Consider the following 23,371-nt stretch of genomic DNA (forward strand, 5'->3'; position numbering starts at 1 on the left):
GGCCAAGGGGGGACCCTTTTGGAAGGCAGAGAGAGAGAGAAGAGAGGGCCTGGAGAAGCAAGGACCCCCACCCATGCCGGATTGACCATTGTGCTCTTCTTCTTTCGTGTCAGGAGCGACTTGAGAAACTGCAAGTCGCGTCTGGCGTGAGAGAATTGGTTGTCTGCAAGGACGTTGCCCAGAGGACGCTCAGAAAGAGAAAGAAAGAAAGAAAGAAAGAAAGAAAGAAAGAAAGAGGGGCTTGGAAAAGCAAGGCCCCCTACCAATGCCGAATTGACCATTGTGCTCTTCTTCTTTCGTGTCAGGAGCGACTTGAGGAACTGCAAGTCGCTTCTGGTGTGAGAGAATTGGCTGTCTGCAAGGACCTTGCCCAGAGGACGCTCAGATCTTTTACCATCCTTATTAGAGGCTTCTCTCATGTCCCCGCAGACGGGAGCTCATTCGTTCCCCTTTTGGTCAGCAGTTCTGTCAGTAAAATAAGGTAAAGGTTTTCCCCTGATATGAAAGACACTGAGATTGGTGTGGTGCTCATCTCCATTTCTAAGCCGAAGAGCTGGCGTTGTCCGTAGACACCTCCAAGGTCATGTGGCCGGCATGACTGCCTGGAGCAACCCATTGCACTCGCCTTAGCTGGTGCGATTCCAAATTGGAAGGCGTTCTGGTTCCAGTGATTCCAGACACAATGATAGACCTGATAATCTTCGGGAGTGTGCCACAAATCAGGCAGGGTAGGCCTAAGGGCCCCACTTCTTTCAGGGCCCAAGGGGCCTCATAACTTAACCATCATAGGGCCCCCCATTTGTCCTAAATCCAGCAAAGGATGACCCACAGGAGGACGCTTCTTGGGTCTGGGCTGCTTTCTCCCCATGACTTACCTTGTTGGAAGACTTCTCCCAGCCCAGCAAAGGGAAGGAAGCTGACTTGGAAGGAAAAGGCCAAAGGATGACCCACTGGAGGACACTTCCTGGGCCTGGGCTTCTTTCTCTCCATGACTTTCCTTGGAGGGAGACTTCTCCCAACCCTTTTTCGTGTCAGGAGCGACTTGAGAAACTGTAAGTCTCTTCTGGTGTGAGAGAATTGGCTGTCTGCAAGGACGTTGCTCAGGGGACACCTGAATGTTTTACAGTCCTGTGGGAGGCTTCTCTCATATCTCTGCATTAGAAGCTGGAGCTGACAAAGGGGAGCTCACAAGGATTTAACTAATTGTGCCACGGGGCCTCTGAAAAGGAAGCTGACTTGAAGGGAAAAGGCCCGGCTGCACCCTCAAGAAAGCTGCCTTTGTGCCCTTCCAAGGTTTTTGCGGAGGAAATGGGCTGCCCAGTCCCCACTTCCTCTGTATCTTATCCCATGTATCGATATAACCACTGCTGCAAGGAGTTAAAGGATCCAATAAACCAGGTGCAATATACCCACAACTACTGGACTTTTCTAGGGAGGGGGTGGGTAGGGGAGATGGGGAGGGAGAAATGGGTCTACTTCGATCTCAGTTCATATAATGCGATGCCAAGATAAGGAGAGTCAAAGGGCCATTCTCGGATTTGTGTATGCAGGCCACAGAGTGCAGAATTTCATAGGGTTTCTTGGACAATAATAATAATCTTGGGCCCCTTCCACACACCTGAATAAAATCCCACATTATCTGCTTTGAACTGGAATATATGGCAGTGTGGACTCAGATAACTAAATTCGAAGCAGATATTGTAGAAATTTCAGCCTTCATATCCTAGGTCAGGAGTCCTCAGACTTTTTAAACAGAGGGCCAGGTCACAGTCCCTCAAACTGTTGGAGGGCCGGATTAAAATTTGAAAAAAGCATTAATGAATTCCTATGCACACTGCACATATCTTATTTATAGTGCAAAAAACCCACTTAAAATAATACAATAATTAAAAAGAAGAACAATTTTAACAAATATAAACTTATTAGTATTTCAATGGGAAGTGCGGGCCTGCTTTTTGGCTGATGAGATGGAATTGTTGTTGTTGTTGTTGTTGTTGTTGTGTGCTTTCAAGTCATTTCAGACTTAGGTTGACCCCAAGTGAGTGCCAGGTAAATAACCTTGGAGGGCCATATCTGGCCCTCAGGCCTTAGTTTGAGGACCCCTGTTCTAGGTTGTATGACTGTGTAGAAGGGCTGGGATTATTCTAGTTTTCTGTGGACAAGCAGATAAAGACTGGCATATATCTCAAAAACAAGAGCTGATTGGGGAATGCTTGTTTATTTATTTATTGTTTTTTAGAATCAGCGGTTCAGATATACCCAGAAACAGGGCTAACATTTGAGGCACCAAAACGTGTGCTGGCCAGTGTTATTATTATTAGCACTTTTTTTTAATTACAGCAATTTTTGTAAGTTCTGGGCTGACCTTGCTGTCCCTTTCATGTCTTAAATGGGGCTCAACCTAGCCAAGGAAGAAAGTCTTTCTGGCCCTGTTTCAGACTTGTGTAAATTGAGTGTGTATATAGTTCCCTGTCGACTTACAGTGAGCCCATGCATTTCATAGACAAGGAAAATTCAGATACTATTTTGCTGGTGAAACATAGCCACAGCACACAGTATTCATTTGTGGTCTCCCCCCAAGTACTAACCAGGGCTGATCCTGCTTAGCTCCCAAAGTCCTTATTCTGTAAAGCTGCACCACCTGGTGATACAGCAGGTTAAACCACTGAGCTGCTGAACTTGCTGACCAAAAGGTTGGCAGTTTGAATCTGGGGAGTTGGATGAGCTCCCGCTCTTAGCCCCAGCTTCTGCCAACCTAGCATTTCAAAAACATGCAAATGTGAGTAGATCAATAGGTACCACTTCTGCAGGAAGTAATGGCACTCCAGTTTAGAAATGACTAGACCTAATGTCAAGGAAAACCTTTATCATTACTAGAGCAAGGCCACCTGGTGATACAGCAGGTTAAACCACTGAGCTGCTGAATTTGCTGACCAAATGGTTGGCAGTTTGAATCTGGGAAGTTGGATGAGCTCCCGCTCTTAGACCCAGCTTCTGCCAACCTAGCATTTCAAAAACATGAAAATGTGAGTAGATCAATAGGTACCACTTCTGCAGGAAGTAATGGCACTCCGCTTTAGAAGTGACTAGACCTAATGTCAAGGGAAACCTTTATCATTACTAGAGCCAGGCCACCTGGTGGTGCAGCAAGTTAAACCACTGAGCTGCTGAACTTGCTGACCAAAAGGTTGGCAGTTTGAATCTGGGGAGTGGGGTGAGCTCCCGCTCTTAGCCCAAGCTTCTGCTAAACTAGCATTTCGAAAACATGCCTCTTTGCAAGGGTGGAGGTGGATGGGGAGGAGAGATGGCTGCACCCTAAAACACTTTGCTGGGTCGCTTTCCTTCCAATTGCAGTTGTGCTTCATCAGTTCCCAATTGTGATGCAAAACTTCATAGCCTGTGGTCCTGAGATGATAGCAGAGCTTGGCATCCAATAAAGGCAGCAAAAAGGCACCCATTTGCTGTGTTGTGACTAGAAGTGTTTTGCTGCCAGGAAGGAGGGAGAGGCCCTTGTGGGCATGTCTGTCTCAGGTGCCAAAATAAACTGGCCTGCCAGGATACGGGGCAAAGTGACTAGGAGGGAGAGGGCAGCTTTTGCAGTTCAGCCACAGGACTCCAAGTGCCCTGGGTCTCTCTTTAGCTTTCCTTCCAGACTGGAGACAAAATAAAACTATTCTGGAGGGTGAGGGAATAAAAAACAACAACAAAACATAAATACAGCCTTCTCTTCAATTAGTCCGAAGTAATAACAATTCCTCCCTCCTGCTTCCCACTTGACTGAGACCTTTGCTTTATCCCCAAGGCCTGTAGGGGAAGGGTGTGGTAAGCACCTCATCCTCTTCAGTCATCGTGACTGTAGATCCCAGATGAAGATTGTGGGGTCACTAATCTGGATTAAGTGTTTGTGACATTGTGATGTGTCTAAACAGACTCTACACTGATCAAATAATGCAGTTCAAACTGCATTAGTTGACAGTGTAGATCCAGTATGTGTCTCAGGGCCCTTCCACACAGCCCTATACCCCAGAATATCAAGGCAGAAAATCCCACATTATCTGAGTGTGGACTCAGATAACCCAGTTCAAAGGAGATATTGTGGGATTTTCAGCCTTGATATTCTGGGATCTAGGGCTGTGTGGAAGGGCCCCAGGTCTCAGAAAACTCCCATGATAACGAGGAAAGGACATGGGGCCCTTCTACACAGTCATATAACCCAGAATATCAAGGTAGAATAACCCACAATATTTGCTTTGAACAAGGTTATCTGAGTCCACACTGCCACATATCCCAGTTCAAAACAGATAATGTGAGGTTTTATTCAGCTGTGTGGAAGGGGCCTTGGAGGCACATCACAACACAGATAGCAACACTTTAATTAGACATATAATTTAGGAACCCATAGAAAAAGGTCAAGGAAAGATACCAAAGGAAGGCAGCTCATGTAAGTGCCCTAGGCATGAACTATTTTCCTTCTCTGGAAGTTTTTAAACAGAGGCTGGATGACCACCTGTCAGGAGGGGTTTCATGGTGCATTTCTGCATGGTAAGAGGTTGGACTGGATGGTTCACCAGGTTTTGACAGAGAAAGCTCAAGACCTTTATCTCTATTTATACCAAATTACAAAACATAAAATTATGTATAGCAGCACAGAATCAGGTTTCTCTAGGGCTCCTGCAAGAAGCAGGCTAGTTGAAGGGTTGCAGACCTGTCTTTACAGCACATCCTCTGTCCTCAGACCCCTCACTGCTGACTGAAGTGACCATCTTACTCCGCCTAGTGGTACAGCCAGCCCTGCATGTAACACTCACACAAACATTTTGACCAGGGTGTAAATGGACTTTCTGGAAGCACTTCCAGTCTCTTCTTCCAGAATCAATAGGCAGAAACCAAGCAGAAATTCTACTTCAGCAACAGAAGTATCATTAAGATGAGATGTGGTGGGGAGGTGACTAATGGTGACTATGGAAATTTGATTAAACTACTTTGGCACAGCTTGGTGATCCTAGGAAGTCCATGAAGTGACAGTCAAGCATGCCAATACAAGCCAGTGAGGACCCAGTCCCTGTATAGCAGTAGTTCACAACCTTCCTAATGCCGCGACCCCTTAATACAGTTCCTCATGTTGTGGTGAACCCTAACCATAAAATTAATTTCGTTGCTACTTCATAATTGTAATTTTGCTATTGTTATGAATCGTCATGTAAATATCTGATAGGCAGGATGTATTTTCATTCATTGAACCAAATTAGCACAAGTACCTGTTACGCCCACATTTGAATACTGGTGAGGTTGGGAGTGGGGATTGATTTAGTCATTTGGGAGTTGTAGTTGCTGGGATTTATAGTTAACCTACAATCAAAGAGCATTCTGAATTCCACAAATGATGGCATTTAACCAATCTTGGCACACAGAACTCCCATGAACAACAGAAAATACTGGAAGGGTTTGGTGGGCATTGGCCTTGAGTTTGGGAGTTGTAGTTCACCTACATCCAGAGAAAACCATGGACTCAAACAATGATGGATGTGGACCAAACTTGGCATCAATATTCAATATACTCAAATGTGAACACTGGTGGAGTTTGGGAAAAATAAACCTTGACATTTGGGAGTTGTAGTTGCTGGGTTTATAGTTCACCTCTGAACCCCACCAACAATACAATTGGGCTAAGCTTCCTACATAGAATCCCCATGACCAACAGAAAATACTATGTTTTCTGATGGTCTTTGGTGATCCCTCTGACACCCCTCATGACCGCCCCCTCCCCCCGGGGATCCCATCCCCCAGGTTGTATAGGATGACAAGGAGTCTCTTTCCTTCAGGTTAGGAGTTTCTTTTTAACAGCTGACTTAGATCCAAAAACTGCAGGAATAACTGTATCAATCATTAAACAACATCCAAAGTATACTTGCAGAATTCCAATCTGCTTCAGCAATTGGAACATAAGGCCTACTATATGACTAGAACAAGAATTGAGGCTGGAGCAAATTACAACTCTTTTAATATCCTCTCTGGTTGGGTTACTGTGAGTTTTCTGGGTTGTATGGACTGTGTTCCAGAAGCATTCTCTCCTATGTTCAGCAAAGGACAAGAGGGAGCCTCTCACCTCTGCAGGACTCTACTGTATACAGTGCAGCTGTGGACAAGTCTACGTAGGGACCACCAAACACTGCATTGCCCAAACACGAATCAAGAAACATGAAAAGCACTGCAGAATACTTCAACCAGAGAAGTCAGCCATAGCAGAGCACCTGATGAACCAACCTGAATATTGAGAACACAGAAATGCTGGAGCACTCTTACAATTACCATTGACATAGTACCACTGAAATCCACAAGCATGTGGAGAATTTCAACACAAAGGAGGAAACAATGAAAATGAACAAAATCTGGCTACCAGTATTAAAACAACTCTAAAATCAGGACAATAAATAAATAACAACACTCTGTAAATGGGAATTTCAAACAGGAAACAATCAGGGTCAGGTAACACCTCCCAACAAACGATTCCCCCAGGCAGGAAGCAGCCATGCTTTCAAGCTGCAAGGCCATTCCATGCTAATCAAGGTGGCCAATGACAACATTCACACCTGACTCAAGCAGACAAGAGTTCTTTCTCCCACCCTGGATATTCCACAGATAGATAAATCCCACTTGCCTAGTTTTCAACAGACCTCACAAGCTCTGAGGATGCCGGCTATAGATGTGAGCGAAGCGTCAGGAGAGAATACTTCTGGAACATGGCCATACAGCCTGGAAAACACAGTAACCCAGAGATTCCGGCCATGAAAGCCATCGGCAACACATCCTATCTGGTTCTAATCAAAGTTTATGGCAGTGTCTTATGTCCCAGTAGTTAAAAATGGAATGAGGAAAAGGAGTATTTCTCAGCATCTCCACTTGTAGGCCGATGGCAGTATTGCAGGTTCCATTTCTCTACTGTTAAGCCATATTCCAGCATGATGCCAGCAAATCAGGGCCAACCCAAGATGTTTTCCTCCTCAGCCAGCAAATAGAAAGGTGCTTCTAGTATCCTTACATGTACAAATGTGAACTGCACCATTACTTGAATGTTTCTCCAATGCTAGTAATATGAAAAGTCCCTGCACCACATCTGGAGGCAGCAGACTTATTACATACATGGTCAGTAGGACTGGCTGTAAAATATACCACACCTTGGGTTGCTGTGAGTTTTCCGGGCTGTATGGCCATGTCCCAGAAGCATTCTCTCCTGGCGTTTCACCAACACAGGTCACAGATAATGGCAACTGGCCTCCCTGGTTAGCATTTAATGGCCTTGGAGCTTCAAAGCCTGGCTGGTTGCTGCCTGGGGGAATCGTAGCGCCCAAACACAAATCAAGGAACATGAAAGGCACTGCAGACTATTTCACCCTGAGAAGTCAGCCATAGCAGAGCACTTGATGAACCAACCTGGACACAGCATATTATTTGAGAACACAGAAATGCTGGACCACTCTAACAACTACCATGTCAGATTGTAGTCATTGAAATCCACAAACATGTAGACAGTTTCAATAGAAAAGGGGGAAATTATGGAAGTGAACAAAATCTGGTTACCAGTCTTTAAAAAACTCTAAAATTGGGACAGTAAATAAAGAGCAACACTCAAAAACAGGGGAATTCCAGACAAGAATCAATCAGGGCCAGCTAGCACCTCCCTACAAAGGATCTTCCAGGCTGCAACCAGCCAGGCTTTCAAGCTGTAAGACCATTAAATGCTAATCAAGGTGACCAATTGCATCACTAACATTTGCCTCAAGCAGACAAGAGTTCTTTCTCCCACCCTGGACATTCCACAGCTATATAAACTTCACTTGCCTAGTTTCCAACAGACTCCTCAACCTCTGAGGATGCCTGCCATAGATGTGGGTGAAACATCAGGAGAGAATGCTTCTGGAACATAGTCATACAGCCCAGAAAACTCACAGCAACCCAGTGATTCTGACCATGTCTTGTTGCCACCTCCCAGTAACTGCTGCCTGATGCACCTACCTCACTACACCTAATAGTAGGGAGGTCCTGATGAAAGCTCTTCCATTTTTGGGAATACAACAAGAAACATCAAAGTAGAGCTGAGGGGGAAAAACAAAGAAGGTATTGGTAACCTGACCTCACTTTAGACTTCTATGGGGAAATGAACTAGAAATCAGGGTTGCAGTTACTGAATTTGAAGTGACATCTCTCTCCCAAAAATGAACACAAGCTAGAATAGAAGTAATGAAAAAGGCAGACAGAAAGGGCCTATTGCCTAAGAAGAAAACCCTCTGAAGGTTCTTTACCTTCACAAAACAGTCCAAAGTACAAATCCACTTAGTTGTGAAAGAATAAGCTAATAAATTACCCACTTGCCATGAAATGTAGCTGAATGCTTTATGTTTAACCCCAACTTCTAAAGTAAACCAAATTATTTTACTAAACCAAACAGACCCCCTTCCTTCCTCCCATTCAATGTAGAAAGAGCCATTGCATTAGCATCTTAATCTTCCTTCAACCCTGGATAATTTCTTCTACCACACCTAGAGATGTCTTTAAAGGTAGAGCAGGCCACAGAGCAGAGCTGCAATCTCATTCAACACTTTTACTACTTTCTAACATGTGCTGCCTGAGGCAACTACCTCATTCTGCCTAATGATTCAACCAGGTCTGTTCTAAACAAATCTACCTTTAATGGGAGAGTGTGGAGTGCTACCCTGTGTGGAGTGTGGAGAAGAGCAAACCACAGATCATCTACTACAATGCAGTCTGAGCCCGGCCTCATGCACAATGGGGGACTTTCTTATAGCAACACCAGAGGCACTCCAAGTGGCCAGCTATTGGCCAAAGGACATCTAATATAATGCCAAGATTTTTAAACTTTGTGTTTTTAAAATATATTACAACTGTACCCTTGGTTCACTCCTGATACAATCAATAAAAATGGGAGAGGGCAAATTCAGCCAAGAAAACTCCATGACAGGTTTACCTTAGGATCGCCATTACTGAGAGTGACTTGAAGACAACAAATGTGCACTATCTGCTTAAATTCCCAGAGGCACCAGATCCTGCCTGAAATGAGAAAAATCCACAAAGTACAGACTTCCTTCCTTGACTGGGAGGCTGACAATGGATACCTGGTACTGTAAGAAGAAGGAACTGGCAAAACTATTTTTGAGGAAATCCTTGTTTTAAAGTACACCTTGACATTCGTGATGTTGCCATAAATTGACAGACAACACACACACACACTGATAGTGCTTTGATACCTGCAACTTAAATTACTGCAACTCCATCCTATGGAACTCTAGAATTCATAGTTTAGTGAGATATTTAGTTTCATCTGTGACATAGTTCAATTAATTTAATTTCATGGAACTGCTGACCAAAAGGTTGGTGGTTTGAATCTGTGGAGTGGGGTGAGTTCCTGTCATTAGCCACAGCTTCTGCCAACCTAACAGTTCGAAAACATGCAAATGTGGAAATGGGAAGCCAAAACCCCTCCCTCTTCCCATTATCCCTACCCATTCCCTCCCCATCATCTCCCACCCCAGGAGCCCCCAGTGGCGCAGTGGGTTAAACCCCTGTGCCGGCAGGACTGAAGACCGACAGGTCGCAGGTTCGAATCCGGGGAGAGGCGGATGAGCTCCCTCTATCAGTTCCAGCTCCTCATGTGGGGACATAAGAGAAGCCTCCCACAAGGATGATAAAAACATCAAATCATCCAGGTGTCCTCTGGGTAATGTCCTTGCAGACGGCCAATTCTCTCACACCTGAAGCGACTTCAGGTCTCAAGTCACTCCTGAAATGACAAAAAAAATCTCCCACTCCCACTATCACCTATACTCTCCTTCCCTCTTGATGACCCCTTTTATGTAAACATTTTTTTTTCAATAGAGATTAAAAACAAAACAAAACATGCAAATGTGAGTAGATCAATAGGTACCACTCAGGCAGGAGGAAATGGAGATGAGCACCAGTGTCCCAGAGTCGGACTTGAGTAGACTTAATGTCTAGGGGAAACCTTTACTTTTTACTAGAGAATTCGACATACTACACTAAACTTCAAATCCCAAGATTTTATGACATAAAGCCATGGTAGTTAAAGTGTCATCAATGCTGAAAGGTCACAGATAATGGATAGTTCAATATATCCTCAGGATGTTGATTGAGGAAAGCTGCTCTTGTAACTGCTTGTTAATGGTATTCAAGATTCTTCAGGCCAGCAGTGGGGGGGGGGGGGGGGGAGTATCTTTCTGAGAGCATGGCCCATGCCATCAGTGGGCAAGGACATGCCTTCTCCCTCTCTGTCCAGCAGCTGCAAGGAGCAGATTGATCTTGCCAGCTGCCCGACCCAATCACTAGCAGAGGGCCATATGAAATTAAGATGAGGGTTACAAATGGTCTATTCTTGTTCTAGCCAAGCAACCTGTCTAGCGGGCAGGAGATTCGTGCTACTCTTCTTAAGTGGTAGGATCTCTGAGCCATTCTTTCCAGGAAGGATGATCTCCAATAATGAATTAAGTATACCTCACTCTTGGGCATTAGATGCTGTGAACCTGTTACTATCTATTAACGTATTATCCACATCACAGTCCCGGCACAAGAGGATTTGAAGCAGAACAGTCAGAAGAGAATAGTCAACATTGAAATGGCCATGCTCCTCTGCCTCGATTGCAAGCCAAGCAGAATCTAAATACCTCCTTCCATTTCCATACATGGAAAAGATAAAACATTGCCCCTACATTTCTGTATATCAAACAACTGTGATTGACTATAGAGGTAAAGGTAAAGGTTTCCCCTTGACATTAAGTCTAATCATGTCCGACTCTGGGGGGATGGTGTTCATCTCCATTTCTAAGCCGAAGAGCCGTCGTTGTACATAGATGCCTCCAAGGTCATGTGACTGGCATGGGGTTGCTGATACCTTCCTGCCCAAGCAGTATCTATTGATCTACTCACATTTGCATGTTTTGAACTGGTAGGTTGGCAGAAGCTGGAGCTAACAGCGGGAGCTCACCCCACTCCCCGGATTCGAACCACTGACCTTTCAGTCAGCAAGTTCAATAGCTCAGCGGTTTAATCTGCTGTGCCACCTAGGGTTCCTGTGATTGACTATAGGGCCAGTATAAAGACTGATGATCTTAAATGACGCACATGGCTCCCATACCCAAGACTCTCCTGCCTAAATGGGCTGGAAACAGTCACATCCCAGGAATTCATCTGGAATACTGGAATATTAACAGATCTCTAAGAGCAGTTGTCAGCACAAACTTAGGTTTATCTAATTGCAGTTAATGGAAGCTGTGGCATGATAAAGCTGCCCATTCCCCAAATGGAGGTGTCTGTTATGTATTCAGAGCTAGACAGGGGTTGAAGAAGCATCTGATTTTACTAGGAACTGTCAAGGCCTGAGTAATTCCAGAGCATCAAGGCAAACAGAGAGCTGCCTAGTGTCCTCTTGGTTTTCTCATCACCCCTCATTCACCCCATTTGTTAAGGAAGATGACTGGCCAGGGAAAGATCAACAGAAGTCAAGCCCCTACACTGACATCTTTAGTCTAACATGTTTATGATCAAGAAGCAATAGGAGCAAATGTATATCTACTTAAGATTGAAAATGTTTACAAAAGCCAGTAGTTTCTACCTATAACCAGATATTTGCAAAGTTTTTAAAAAGTCAGTAGTTACTACCTGCATTCAGATAATATATTCAAGCAACTATTATTTCAACTTGTGACTAAATGCTGGGGCACGCCGAAGATCACAGTGATTCCTTTCATGAATTGGGGATGAGGAAGAACAATGGGCAGAATGCATTCCCTTCTCTCTTATACTGAAAGTTGTAGCCCAGGGTATGACTCTAGGGACCCTATATCTGTTGTTGTAGGTCTCAGCTCACCATTGTAAATGCTGGCTAAAACTACTGGGAATTGCAATCCAACATCTGGAAGGCTTCATAATGTCAGTGTAGGAGTCATGCAGTATTCCAGATGTTGTACTGCAAGTCCCATCAGTTGTGGGCAGCATAGTCAAACATGAGGAATATTAGGAGCTCCAGTTCAATAGAATTTGGGGGGGGGGGCATAATTCCCACCTTGGGATCAATTTTTGATGTTATTTCTTAAAGGTAACGTTTCCACTGTCTGAAAATCTGAAGATAGATGCTGCTCTTAAAGAGAAACTTGTTTCATATTTCTTCAGAATGATTCAAATATTTCATGATTGGTGATCTTCCCCTACATCAAGGCTAGTTTCCACACTTGTAAATTTGTACTTCAAGTGTTGAAGCAAATACACACAGTAAAGGTAAAGGTTTCCCTTGACATTAAATCTAGTCATGTCCAACTCTGGGGGGTGGGGGGTAGTGCGCATCTCCATTTCTAAGCCAAAGAGCTGGTGTCGTCCATAGACACCTCCAAGGTCATGTGGCCAACATGACTGCATGGCACACCGTGATCTTCCCACCAAAGCAGTACCCATTGATCTACTCACATTTGCATATTTTCAAACTGCTAGGTTGGCAGAAGCTGGGCCTAACAGTGGGAGCTCACCTTGCTTCCCGGATTCGAACCACCAACCTTTTGGTTAGAAAGTTCAGCAACTTTTGGTTAGCAAGTTCAGCAACTTAGTGTAGGGCCCCCTGCGCCACCAGGGGGCCCTACACACAGTAGAATGAATCAATAAAAAACTTGATAAACTTGGGTGAAGCGTAAGATCATGGATATATATAATGAGAAAAGTCATACAATTTACCTGACTGTCAGTTTCCAAGGCATGGCTCCAAACAGTGAACCTGGAAAACTACAATTTGGGTGAATACAACTCCTAAGATTTCTTAACCAACATGGTCACTGGGAGCTTCAGTCCAAAAAAGTAGCATTTCAGAACTCTTTCTAAACGTATTTAACCTCCACTTTCCAGAAAGACATGCATTTCCTACCAGCGTGCAACTGAAGATGGAACAACCTAGCAAGTTGTATGACAACAAAACCTCTCGATTCAGCCATCTGTAGGTTGGAAAGCATTATACAAACAAGACACTTTGGTTCAGCTCTAGACTTTTGAATCTGAGGTTCTCTTCACACGTTTAATTTGAAAGTGGAGGAAAAGATGCATTAGGTAACCTAGAACGTGGCTACACTTATCAGCAGAGAACTAGACTATTTAAGGATTTAATAAAGTATTGGCTTAACCCATCCTACATTTGCTTTTGTGTATTAATTCTCCTCTTTGCTCAAATGGCAGCTTGGATAGTAGGAGATATTCTCATTCTTCTTCCATAAGTAGCACAAGTCCATGACCACAGTGAAAGATTATATGGCTCTGTAGCCAAGAATGCCTTTTCTAGGCCACTCCAACTTAAATACTGTCAGCTACAGAAATGCCATCTCCCTTTGAGTTCCTACACTGACTTTTCTTTGGCTTAGATTCAAAGCTGTGGGCCAAAGCTAACATGGAACTGAATGTCTTACGACTACAGATGGAAAAAATATGTGCCTCAGGGGCACCTGTCCCTGCTCTTCAGCAGCAACTTGGCACAGAAAGCTGACCTCCTCCTTATGTCAGCCTTGCAATCCTGTATGAAAGGGAGCGGGAACTGTCTATTAAGCATGCACACACACAGTTCTATATATATGTTCTAATTGGCATAAGGCATTGCAAGACAGCTAACTCCCCATATTGACCCAGACACTATTTTCTACTGCTGGGTAAAGGTTTTCCCCTGACATTAAGTCTAGTTGTGTCCAACTCTGGGGGGGTTGGTGCTTATCTCCATTTCTAAGCTGAAGAGCCAGCGTTGTTTGTGGATACCTCCAAGGTCATGTGGCCGGCATGACTACATGGAGCACCATTACCTTCCCGCAGTTTCACAAGTCGCTCGTGACATGAAAAAAAACCCTTCCCGCAGAAGCGGTGCCTATTGATCTACTCACATTTGCATGTTTTCAAACTGCTAGGTTGGCAGAAGCTGGGGCTAACAGCAGGAGCTCACCCCTCTCCTCAAATTCAAACTGCTGACCTTTCGGTCAGCAAGTTTAGCAGGTCAGCAGTTTAACCGCTGTGCCACCAGGGGCTCCTCATTTTCCACTACCATTGCATATATTCTGGCTATGCAGTAGGGAAACTATCATTTATTGCTGGGCTGCTAAAGAACAGAAATGTTCTTCCAATGATAATAAGCAGGACCTTCATTGATGGATATTCCCCAAACAACCTATTAAAAATGTAAAGATTGCATGATGTAAAACAAATCTCATGCATCCACTCCTGCTCCAAATTACAAGAGAAAACATTCTGTATTATTCTGTTCCTGATGGGTCCAACCTAACTACAAGAAGGCAGCAAAGCAAGGGTGGAGAACCTGTAGTCTTCCAGGTATTGTTGGACTACAGCTCCCAGCATACCTCGTTATTTCCCACACCGATTGGGGGTTAAAAGAGCCAGAGCCCAACACTACCTGCAAGGTCATGGGTTCCCCTGGGTGTAAACAGTGGCCAAAAACCAGAAGCAGTAAGATAAACAATGAACAATTAGAGGAAACATGGGCCATGACAAAAGCAGACTTTATTGGAGGTGCCGAGGGCCACAACAATCAAAGCCTTCCCAGAGAGCACAAGGTCTGTGCATGTGTGTGCTACTAGACAACAGCTCAGCTAACACTCTTCCTGCTTCTACCACCACTCACTCATAACTGCCACCATTTTTGGGGAGGCAAACCATCATCCCATGTCCCAATGTGCTCTGAGTAGCTCCTGGTAGTCACCCTCTGCTTTAGGGGAATACAGCCATTGGTGGGGCAAGGGAGATGTTTCTTAGGTGGCGGGCTGGAAAAGCGGGAGGACAAACTGCTGCTGGTTGCATACTATCCATTAATGATAAAGATGAAGGGCTGTGCAAAATGCAGCAGCAGGCAAGAAGTGGCCTCATTATTCCAAAGGCTTGCATGTCATCCGAGTGTGGCGTCAGTCAAATCAAGGGGAAGAAGTCACATTTCACTTCCCTGCCAACTGTTCCTCCTTTCGCTTGGTGAGGAAGTATTTGAAGAACTCATACACAGACCAGGCAATGGCTGTAGAGGGCATTTGGTAAATGACACGGGCTTGCACTCCACGGAAATAGGCGGTCAGCCCACCCACGCGGTACACCGTCCTGAACGCGTGAGCCATGCCTGTGATGTGCCCACTGATGTTGGTATTCAGTGCCAGGGCCTCCTGGGTATTCAGCAGTGTCTTGCAAACGTCCAAGGGGGTGGTGGCAGCAGCAGCAATGGCACCCGCGCAAGCGCCTGCCACCATATGGGAAGTAGGGTTGTACTGTCTGTGGGGGTTGAGGTGTTCCTGTAGAGATTCATATGCCATGAAGTGGATAGCCTGGAAGGGGATGTTCATGGTGAGTTGAGTCGTGTAGCTTCGGTAGAATGCGCCAGCCCCTTCATTGCACCACACGGCACGCACACAGTCTGTTACTCGCTGGTATGGAGAGTTGTACATCTGCATTCTCTGCTTTATCACTGCGGGCAGATGCCAGCAGGAACCCAGTCAGGAGAAAGAGAGGAAGAAAAAAAAACACAACAGTGAGTGCAGTTACCTGAATATTGTGTATTCTATAGGTCAGTTTGGAACTTACTATTTTGGTCTGCAACTCCCACAATTCTTCAGCCGGCATGGTCACAAGGAATTCTGGGAGCTATAGTCCAAAGACAACTTTCCCAAGCTCTGCCATGTTCCCCAGATACAGCATTCAATGAAGATCTCAAACATGACCCAGAATTATCTCCGCAGCTATCAAATCCCACAGCATTCTACAGCTCGGAGCTGGATTGTGAAAGACTCAATAAACATTGGGGTCCACTCAAACATGTTTGGATTTTGTCTACAGAGTGCAGAAATAGCCAAATCATATTGATATTTATCATTACCTAGAAGAGAAATAATATCATTAGATTTTCCTCACACTAATCAAAACCTCTTCCATCGCTAGCCCACTGCCATGCAATCTAGTAAAAGCAAAGGTTTCCTCTTGACATTAAGTCTAGTTGTGTCCAATTCTGGGGGGTGGTGCTCATCTCCAACTCTAAGACAAAGAACTGACATTGTCCGTAGACGCCTCCAAAGTCACGTAGTCAGCATGACTGTATGGAGTGCCGTTACCTTCCTGCAGAAGCTATACCTATTGATCTACTCACATCTGCATGTTTTTGAACAGCTAGGTTGGCAGAACCTATTATTTGTATGTATAATGAGGCACTGAATTTTGCCATAATCTGTAAGCCGCTCTGAGTCCCCTTCGGAGTGAGAAGAGCAGGATATAAATATAGTTAAGAAATAAATAATAATAATAATAAGCTGGGCCTAACAGCGGGATCACACCCCACTCCCCAGATTTGAACTACCAACCTTCATCAGCAAGTTCAGCAGCTCAGTGGTTTAACCCACTGCTCCACCATACAATCTACTCCACTATTTTTCCCCTTTGCAGTAAATACTGCTTTGCCTATATGTTTTTTAAATATGAACACCACGAGAGCACCCTCTGGTGATAAGAATGGAGTGCAAGTTGCATGAAAGCTGCATCAGTATTACCTTCTGCTGGGTTCATGGCTGCATCATGAAGCAATGTTGCCACACACCCTGCTGTGCCTGCAAGACAAGGACTGTTACACGTGAAGAAAAGTGGAGATGAGACTCATCAAATCCCAGTGATGAATGTGCCACTGGGAGAACTTATGCGAGGAAGTAAGGCCACTATCCTACCCAAGAGACAAATAGACAGATTACTGAGAAGCCAAAATCAATTTTCAGCGGTAACAGGAAAAAAAATTCAAGCTTCCAGTGCAGAGAACGTTTCCCCAACTTAACCATAAGACAAACTGGAAAAAGGAAACAAAATACTTTTGTTAAGACTTTAGTTAAAATACAGAAGAGCCAAGACTGCCCTGCAAGATTCTGTCACCTTGTTCCAAATACATTCAATCAACCTCTAGGACTAAATATTTAGGGAATTTAAGCTTAAATTACTAAGCAGTATGGTTTTATTTGTAATCAATGCACACTATCAGAGGAAAATGATGAATTCTTGAGTATATGCTGCAACAAGTATGAGGCTCTCCTCATCCAAAAATTAAACTGCAGAAGAATGGGATCGTTTGGGGACAAATACAGGCACGGGCAGTCCTGGGATATCCATTTTGAAAAATCAGCACTAAAGAGACAAGGAAGCAAAAAAGCAATACACAAATCCTCTGCAACATCTTGATATTTCATCACAATAAGAAACAGATTTTCTGGCTCCTCTGATGGACCCTTCATTCTCCACTATTGCCTGAATCCTTCTCCAGTTATACATTGCTTTAAAAAGATAATGCGAAACAGATCCCACAGATGGGATTCCCACAGATCAATCTTAGATAGTGTTTGAAGTTGAACAGAATACAGCATTTCAGAAAGATGCTAACAGCGAACAGGTATGAGTTGATAGCAATACCAGACCAGAGGCAGGAACCTGGCATTCAGCTCCCCAACTCTCCCTCAGCTCCCCACAGGTAACATAGCAAGACTTTGGGAGGGGGGTAAGGGGGCAGGAAGGGACAATACCGTTGGCCACGTGGCTATTGCCCCCAGCATGGATAAGGTCGGTAAATGTCTTTTTCAACTTTTCGTAGCAGGCGAAATACAAGGCATGAGCAGGGCCAGCCCCTGTGGCTGTAACATTCAATCCGCGCATGGGCCTCCAGATCCCTTCAGTCCGTACGATCTTCCACAGGGCCTCCAGCACATTCCGGTAACGAGCAGCAGGTTCTGGTTGCAGGCTTTGCATCCTTGTCTGCCAGCGCAGGAAGGAAGCAGGTTAGAGATGCCAGAGGAAGACACCCAGGCCCCACCAATCTATACTTCCTCACAGACTTTCAGCATTTTAGTCCCTATAAACACAAGTATGGCATGGCACAAGCAGATGGAAGCTCAAAATTGTCTAGATGTTGCAGGACTATGACTTCTATTATCTCTCACTATTAGCTATGCTTAGCTGGTGAAGTTGCAGCCCCACAACTTCTGGAGGGTCACAAATTGCTGGATCTCAGTATAGTGCGCTAACATAGGAATGATGTTCCCCTCCGGATATCGGACTGCAAGTCCCAGCGGTATGGTCCTTGGTGAGAAATGCAGCAAGTTGTAATTCAGTAATTATTCTGGGGGCTGTACGATTTCTACCTCTGCTCTATGGAGTAGTACATGTTGAGCATCCCTTATACAGAATTCTGAAATCCAAAATACTCAAGTCAAAATTGTTCAGGTGGGTGACTGAGAAATTGACACTTTTGCTATCCGATGGTTCAGTGTACACAAACTCTGTCTTGTACAAAAATTATAATATTGTGCATAACATTATCTCCAAGCTATGTGTATATATTAAAAAGATGGGTTTCATGTTTAGACATGCACCCCATCTCCAAGACATTTTATTATGTAGTAAAGGTAAAGGTTTCCCCCTGACAGTAAGTCTAGTCATGTCCAACTCTGGGGGGTGGTGCTCATCTCCATTTCCAAGCTGAAGAGCTGGTGTTGTCCGTAGATGCCTCCAAGGTCATTTTGCCGGCATGACTGCATGGAGCACTGTTACCTTCACGCCAGAGCGGTACCTATTGATCTACTCACATTTGCATGTTTTTGAACTGCTAGGTTGGCAGAAGCTGGGCCTAACAGTGGGAGCTCACCCCATTTCCCGGATCTGAACTGCCAATCTTACTATGTATGCAGATGCAAATGCTCAAATGCATTCTAGATTTCAAAATGCAGGTATTTCGAAAACCAAAACACCCCAAAACCCAAGTCCTGATGGGTGGCTGAGATGGTGATTGCTCAAGATGTCTATAGACTTCTGGATAAGGAATACTCAATATGTACATGTGATAGGGTGGTACAGCTGTGGGGTGATCTTTTGGACTGCTTTAGAGCCTACAGACTCCAGCTGAATGTGTGAACTCAAATCCTTCAAGAAACAGGAAAACTACTTGGCTGGCAGCACGGAGCGCTCTAATTGACATAAGGAAATGCAGGTGGCATCACCTCTTAATTACCACCCCAAAGTGTTGACATGCAGAGACACACTACTTGTTGCATCACCACCCTTCCCTCCCTTGATCTGCAATCTCAACCCTGTTCTACTTTTATCTATATCAAGTGTGCATAACCTGTCGTACTTGTGTAACTCCAGTTCCCAGAAATCTTTAAGAACAGGCCTGGGCAAACTTGGGCCTTTGGGTGTTTTGGACTCCAACTCCCACCATTCCCAACAGCCTCAGGCCCCTTCCTTTTCCCCCTCAGCTTCTCAAGCAATTGAGGGGGGAAAGGAAAGGGCCTGAGGCTGTTAGGAATGCTGGGAGTTGAAGTCCAAAACTCACAGAGGGCCCAAGTTTGCTCAGACCTGTTATAGAATTAATGCAGTTTGACAACAGGTAAGCTGCCATGGCTCTGTGCTGTGGAATCATAGGGGTTGCAGTTCTATAATGTTTTTGAGCATTAGTTGCCAAATAGTGCTGGAGCCTCACCAAAGTACAACTCCCACGGCTCCATAACATTGGGCCAGGGCAGTTAAAGTGCTGTCAAACTGCATCCAAAGTGCAGTGTGGATGCAACTTGCATGACACTGTAGGATCAAAGCAATTTGAAAGCAATATATTGTTGAAGGCTTTCATGGCTGGAGTCACTTGGTTGCTCTAAGCTTTTTGGGCTGTAAGGCCGTGTTCCAAAAGCATTCTCTCCTGACGTTTCGCCTGCATCTATGGCAGGCATCCTCAGAGGTTGTGAGCTTCCGGAACATGGCCATACAGCCCAGGAAACTCAACAGCAACCTCACAGCTTCCAGTATTAAAAAAATTCCAAAATCAGGACAGTAAATAAAGAACAGCAATCAGAAAATGGGAATTCCAGACAGGAAACAACTGGGGCCAGCTAATGAAAGGATTCCTTCAGGCAGGAAGCAGCCAGACTTTGAAGCTGCAAGGCCATTCAATGCTAATCAAGGTGGTCAATTGCAACATTCACACTTGCTTCCAACAGACAAGAGTTCTTTCTCTCACTCCGGACATTCCACAGATATATTTATTTATTTATTTATTTACGACATTTATATGCCGCCCTTTTCACATTTTCGCCCACGTTCCAGCATTACTTTCCATTTTAATTTTACATTTGTCCTTCCCATAGTTTTTAATCGTGTGGTCTTATTGTTAATGTTGCATTATTGTATTGTCCATGTTTTATTTTTAATTGCTTGTACTGCTTGTATTGTTGTTATTATTGTTTGTATTGTTGTATTTGGGCTCAGCCTCATGTAAGCTGCACCGAGTCCCTTGGGGAGATGGTAGCGGGGTACATATAAAGTGTTATTATATTATTATTATTATTATTATTATTATTATTCTTACCCCGAAGGGGACTCAGAGCGGCTTACATACAATATATTATATTATTAGCACAATACAATATCAGCATTAAACATTGCTATATTGCACCACACCACTATATCGTAATATTATTAGTAATATTACATGTAATATGAATATATAATTATAATATCATATTATTATTATATTGCATTACATTATAATATCTTAAATATTATATGTATATACAATATATCTATATAAATAAAAATGTAATGTTCGTTTGTGGTATCCACAGAACTCAAAAACCACTGGGGCAATTGGCACCAAATTTGGACACGATACACCTAACAACCCAATGTATGTTCTCCACTCAAAAAAATTGATTTTTGTCATTTGGGAGTTGTAGTTGCTGGGATTTGTAGTTCGCCTACAATCAAAGAACATTCTGAACCCCATCAACAATGGAATTGAACCAAACTTGGCACACAGTTCTCCTATGAGCAACAGAAAATACTGGAAGGGTTTGGTGGGCAGTGTCCTTTGGTTTTGGAGTTGTAGTTCACCTACATCCAAAGATCACTGTGGACTCAAAAAATGATGAATCTGGACCAAACTCTACACTAATTCTCAGTATGCCCAAATGTGAACATTGGTGGAGTTTGGGGAAAATAAAATCTTGACATTTGGGAGTTGTAGTTGCCGGGATTTATAGTTCACCTACGGCTGGTGGGGACGAGAGACAGGGCCTTCTCAGTGGTGGCCCCTCGGCTGTGGAACGCCCTTCCCGCAGACATTAGATCGGCCCCCTCCCTGCTGGCGTTCAGGAGAAGAGTAAAGACCTGGCTCTTTGAACAGGTGTTTAATTAAGCAGTGCAACCAACTGATTGATTTTGGAACTTGGAATAATGGATGAGGAGATCGGATTATGACTTTACTGATGAGACGTGATGGATTAGTTATATAGATGTATAGATGTTATATTGATGTACTGTTATATTGTTATATCGATGTAGTTGCTTTAGTTACTGTTTTACATGCTAATGTCGTGCGCCTTGTATATTGTCCTGGCTGTAAACCGCACTGAGTCGCCTACGGGCTGAGAGAGTGCGGTATACAAGTAAAGTAAAGTAAATAAATAAATAATCACAGAGCATTGTGAACCCCACAAACATAGAATTGGGCCAAACCTCCCACACAGAACCCCCATGTGGGCAACAGCAATGCGTGGCAGGGGACGGCTAGTTATATTATATTATTAGAATAGCACAGGAGACAAGGTGGAACTTGTAAACCCTCTGAGGGTGCCTGCCATAGATGTGAGCTTCTGGGACATGGTCACACAGCCCGAAAAACTTACAGCAACCCCGTGATTCCGGCCATGAAAGCTTTCGACAGCACATTGCTGTCAAACTGCTTGGATCCCACAGTGTCCTGCAAGTTGCATCCCCACTGCACTTTGGATGCAGTTTGACAGCCCTTGAGGTGTTGTGGCTGAGGGCTGCTGCTGCTGCAGAGGGAGGGCCCTTTCCCCTCCTTCTCCTCACCTTGACGCAGTCCACCGGGTACATGAGGCTGTGCTCCAGCACCCCGGCCACGGCCCCGGCCAGCATGTGGGTGGAGGCGGCCGATCCGCGCGGGAGGGCCTCGTAGTCGGGCTCCGGGCCGGCCTCCCCGCCCTCCCCGCCTCCGCCGCCCCCCGGGGGCCACGCCCAGCCCGCCCCGCCGCCCCCGACCCCGCCGTCGCCCAGCAGCAGCAGCAGCAAGAGCTGGCGGCCCGTCTCCGCCCCGCCGCCTTGCCCGGGACCCGCCGCGCCGCCCGCCCCCAGCTCCATGCCGCCGCCGCCGCCGCCGAGGAGTCCGTTACGCGCTGCCCACTCCGTCCTGCGGCTCCCGCTCTGCTCGCCCCGCCCACCGGCGCCGCCATTGGTTTCCGCCGGCTTCCTTGCCGACGCCCATTGGCCGGCTGAGACTTCGGCAAGTTCTTATTGGATCACCAGTCTCGCCTCTTTTGGCAAGCTATTGGCTTAACGCCGCTGTGACCTTTCCTCCTTCCCACGCGGCATTGGATGCCTTTCCCTCGATTCGAGTGTTCATTGGCTGCGGCGCCCGTCCCTCAGGGAAAGGACACCCTGGCTGTTAAGGGCTGCGCAGTTCTCTTCGACGGCGCGTGGAGTTTGTTTGCAGAGGCTTGTCACTGAGCGGCGGTGACGTCACGCCCAGGTGTGCGCAGGTGGCTGAGCCTTCCCTTCGCCACGCCGCGGGCCCTTCAGATGTGGGAGATAATCCGTTTATGGACATCATCGCACTAGAACAGGCATTGACAAACTTGGGCCCTCCAGGTGTTTTGGACTTCAACTCCCACAGTTCCCAACAGCCGGTGGCAAACTTGGGTCCTTCAGGTGTTTTGGACTTCAACTCCCACAATTCCCAAAAGCCGGTGGCAAACTTGGGTCCTTCAGGTGTTTTAGACTTCAACTCCCACAATTCCCAAAAGCCGGTGGCAAACTTGGGTCCTTCAGGTGTTTTAGACTTCAACTCCCACAATTCCCAAAAGCCGGTGGCAAACTTGGGCCCTCCAGGTGTTTTGGACTTCAACTCCCACAATTCCCAACAGCCAGTGCAGACCTCACCTCTGAGGATGCTTGCCATAGATGCAGGCGAAACGTCAGGAGAAATGCCTCTAGAACATGGCCATATAGCCCGAAAAAAACCACAAGAACTGAGCCAGTGGCAAACTTGGGCCCTCCAGGTGTTTTGGACTTCAACTCCCACAATTCCCAACAGCCAGTGCAGACCTCACCTCTGAGGATGCTTGCCATAGATGCAGGCGAAACGTCAGGAGAAATGCCTCTAGAACATGGCCATATAGCCCGAAAAAAACCACAAGAACTGAGCCAGTGGCAAACTTGGGCCCTCCAGGTGTTTTGGACTTCAATTCCCACAATTCCCAAAAGCTGGTGGCAAACTTGGGCTCTCCGGGTGTTTTAT

General features: G+C 45.3%; 1 protein-coding gene across 2 annotated transcripts; it reads right to left on the reverse strand.

Moving 5' to 3' along the window:
- Window positions 1-14,544: 14,544 nt before the first annotated feature.
- Window positions 14,545-22,279, reverse strand: SLC25A28 (solute carrier family 25 member 28). Of its 2 annotated transcripts, XM_060768190.2 has the most exons (4): window positions 21,928-22,279; window positions 17,592-17,820; window positions 16,581-16,637; window positions 14,545-15,508 (listed from the first exon to the last, which is right to left on the reverse strand). In XM_060768190.2, the coding sequence occupies exons 1-4, from the start codon at window positions 22,213-22,215 to the stop codon at window positions 14,991-14,993; spliced, it is 1,092 nt and encodes a 363-aa protein (XP_060624173.2). In that variant the 5' UTR covers window positions 22,216-22,279; the 3' UTR covers window positions 14,545-14,990. The 2 variants fall into 2 exon arrangements, with proteins under 2 accessions (XP_060624173.2, XP_060624174.2); XM_060768191.2 differs by lacking the exon at window positions 17,592-17,820 and having other exon boundaries at window positions 21,928-22,078.
- Between the last annotated feature and the right edge of the window lie 1,092 nt (window positions 22,280-23,371).

This window comes from Anolis sagrei, chromosome 3 (assembly GCF_037176765.1).
Source record: "Anolis sagrei isolate rAnoSag1 chromosome 3, rAnoSag1.mat, whole genome shotgun sequence".
Taxonomy (NCBI): domain Eukaryota; kingdom Metazoa; phylum Chordata; class Lepidosauria; order Squamata; family Dactyloidae; genus Anolis; species Anolis sagrei.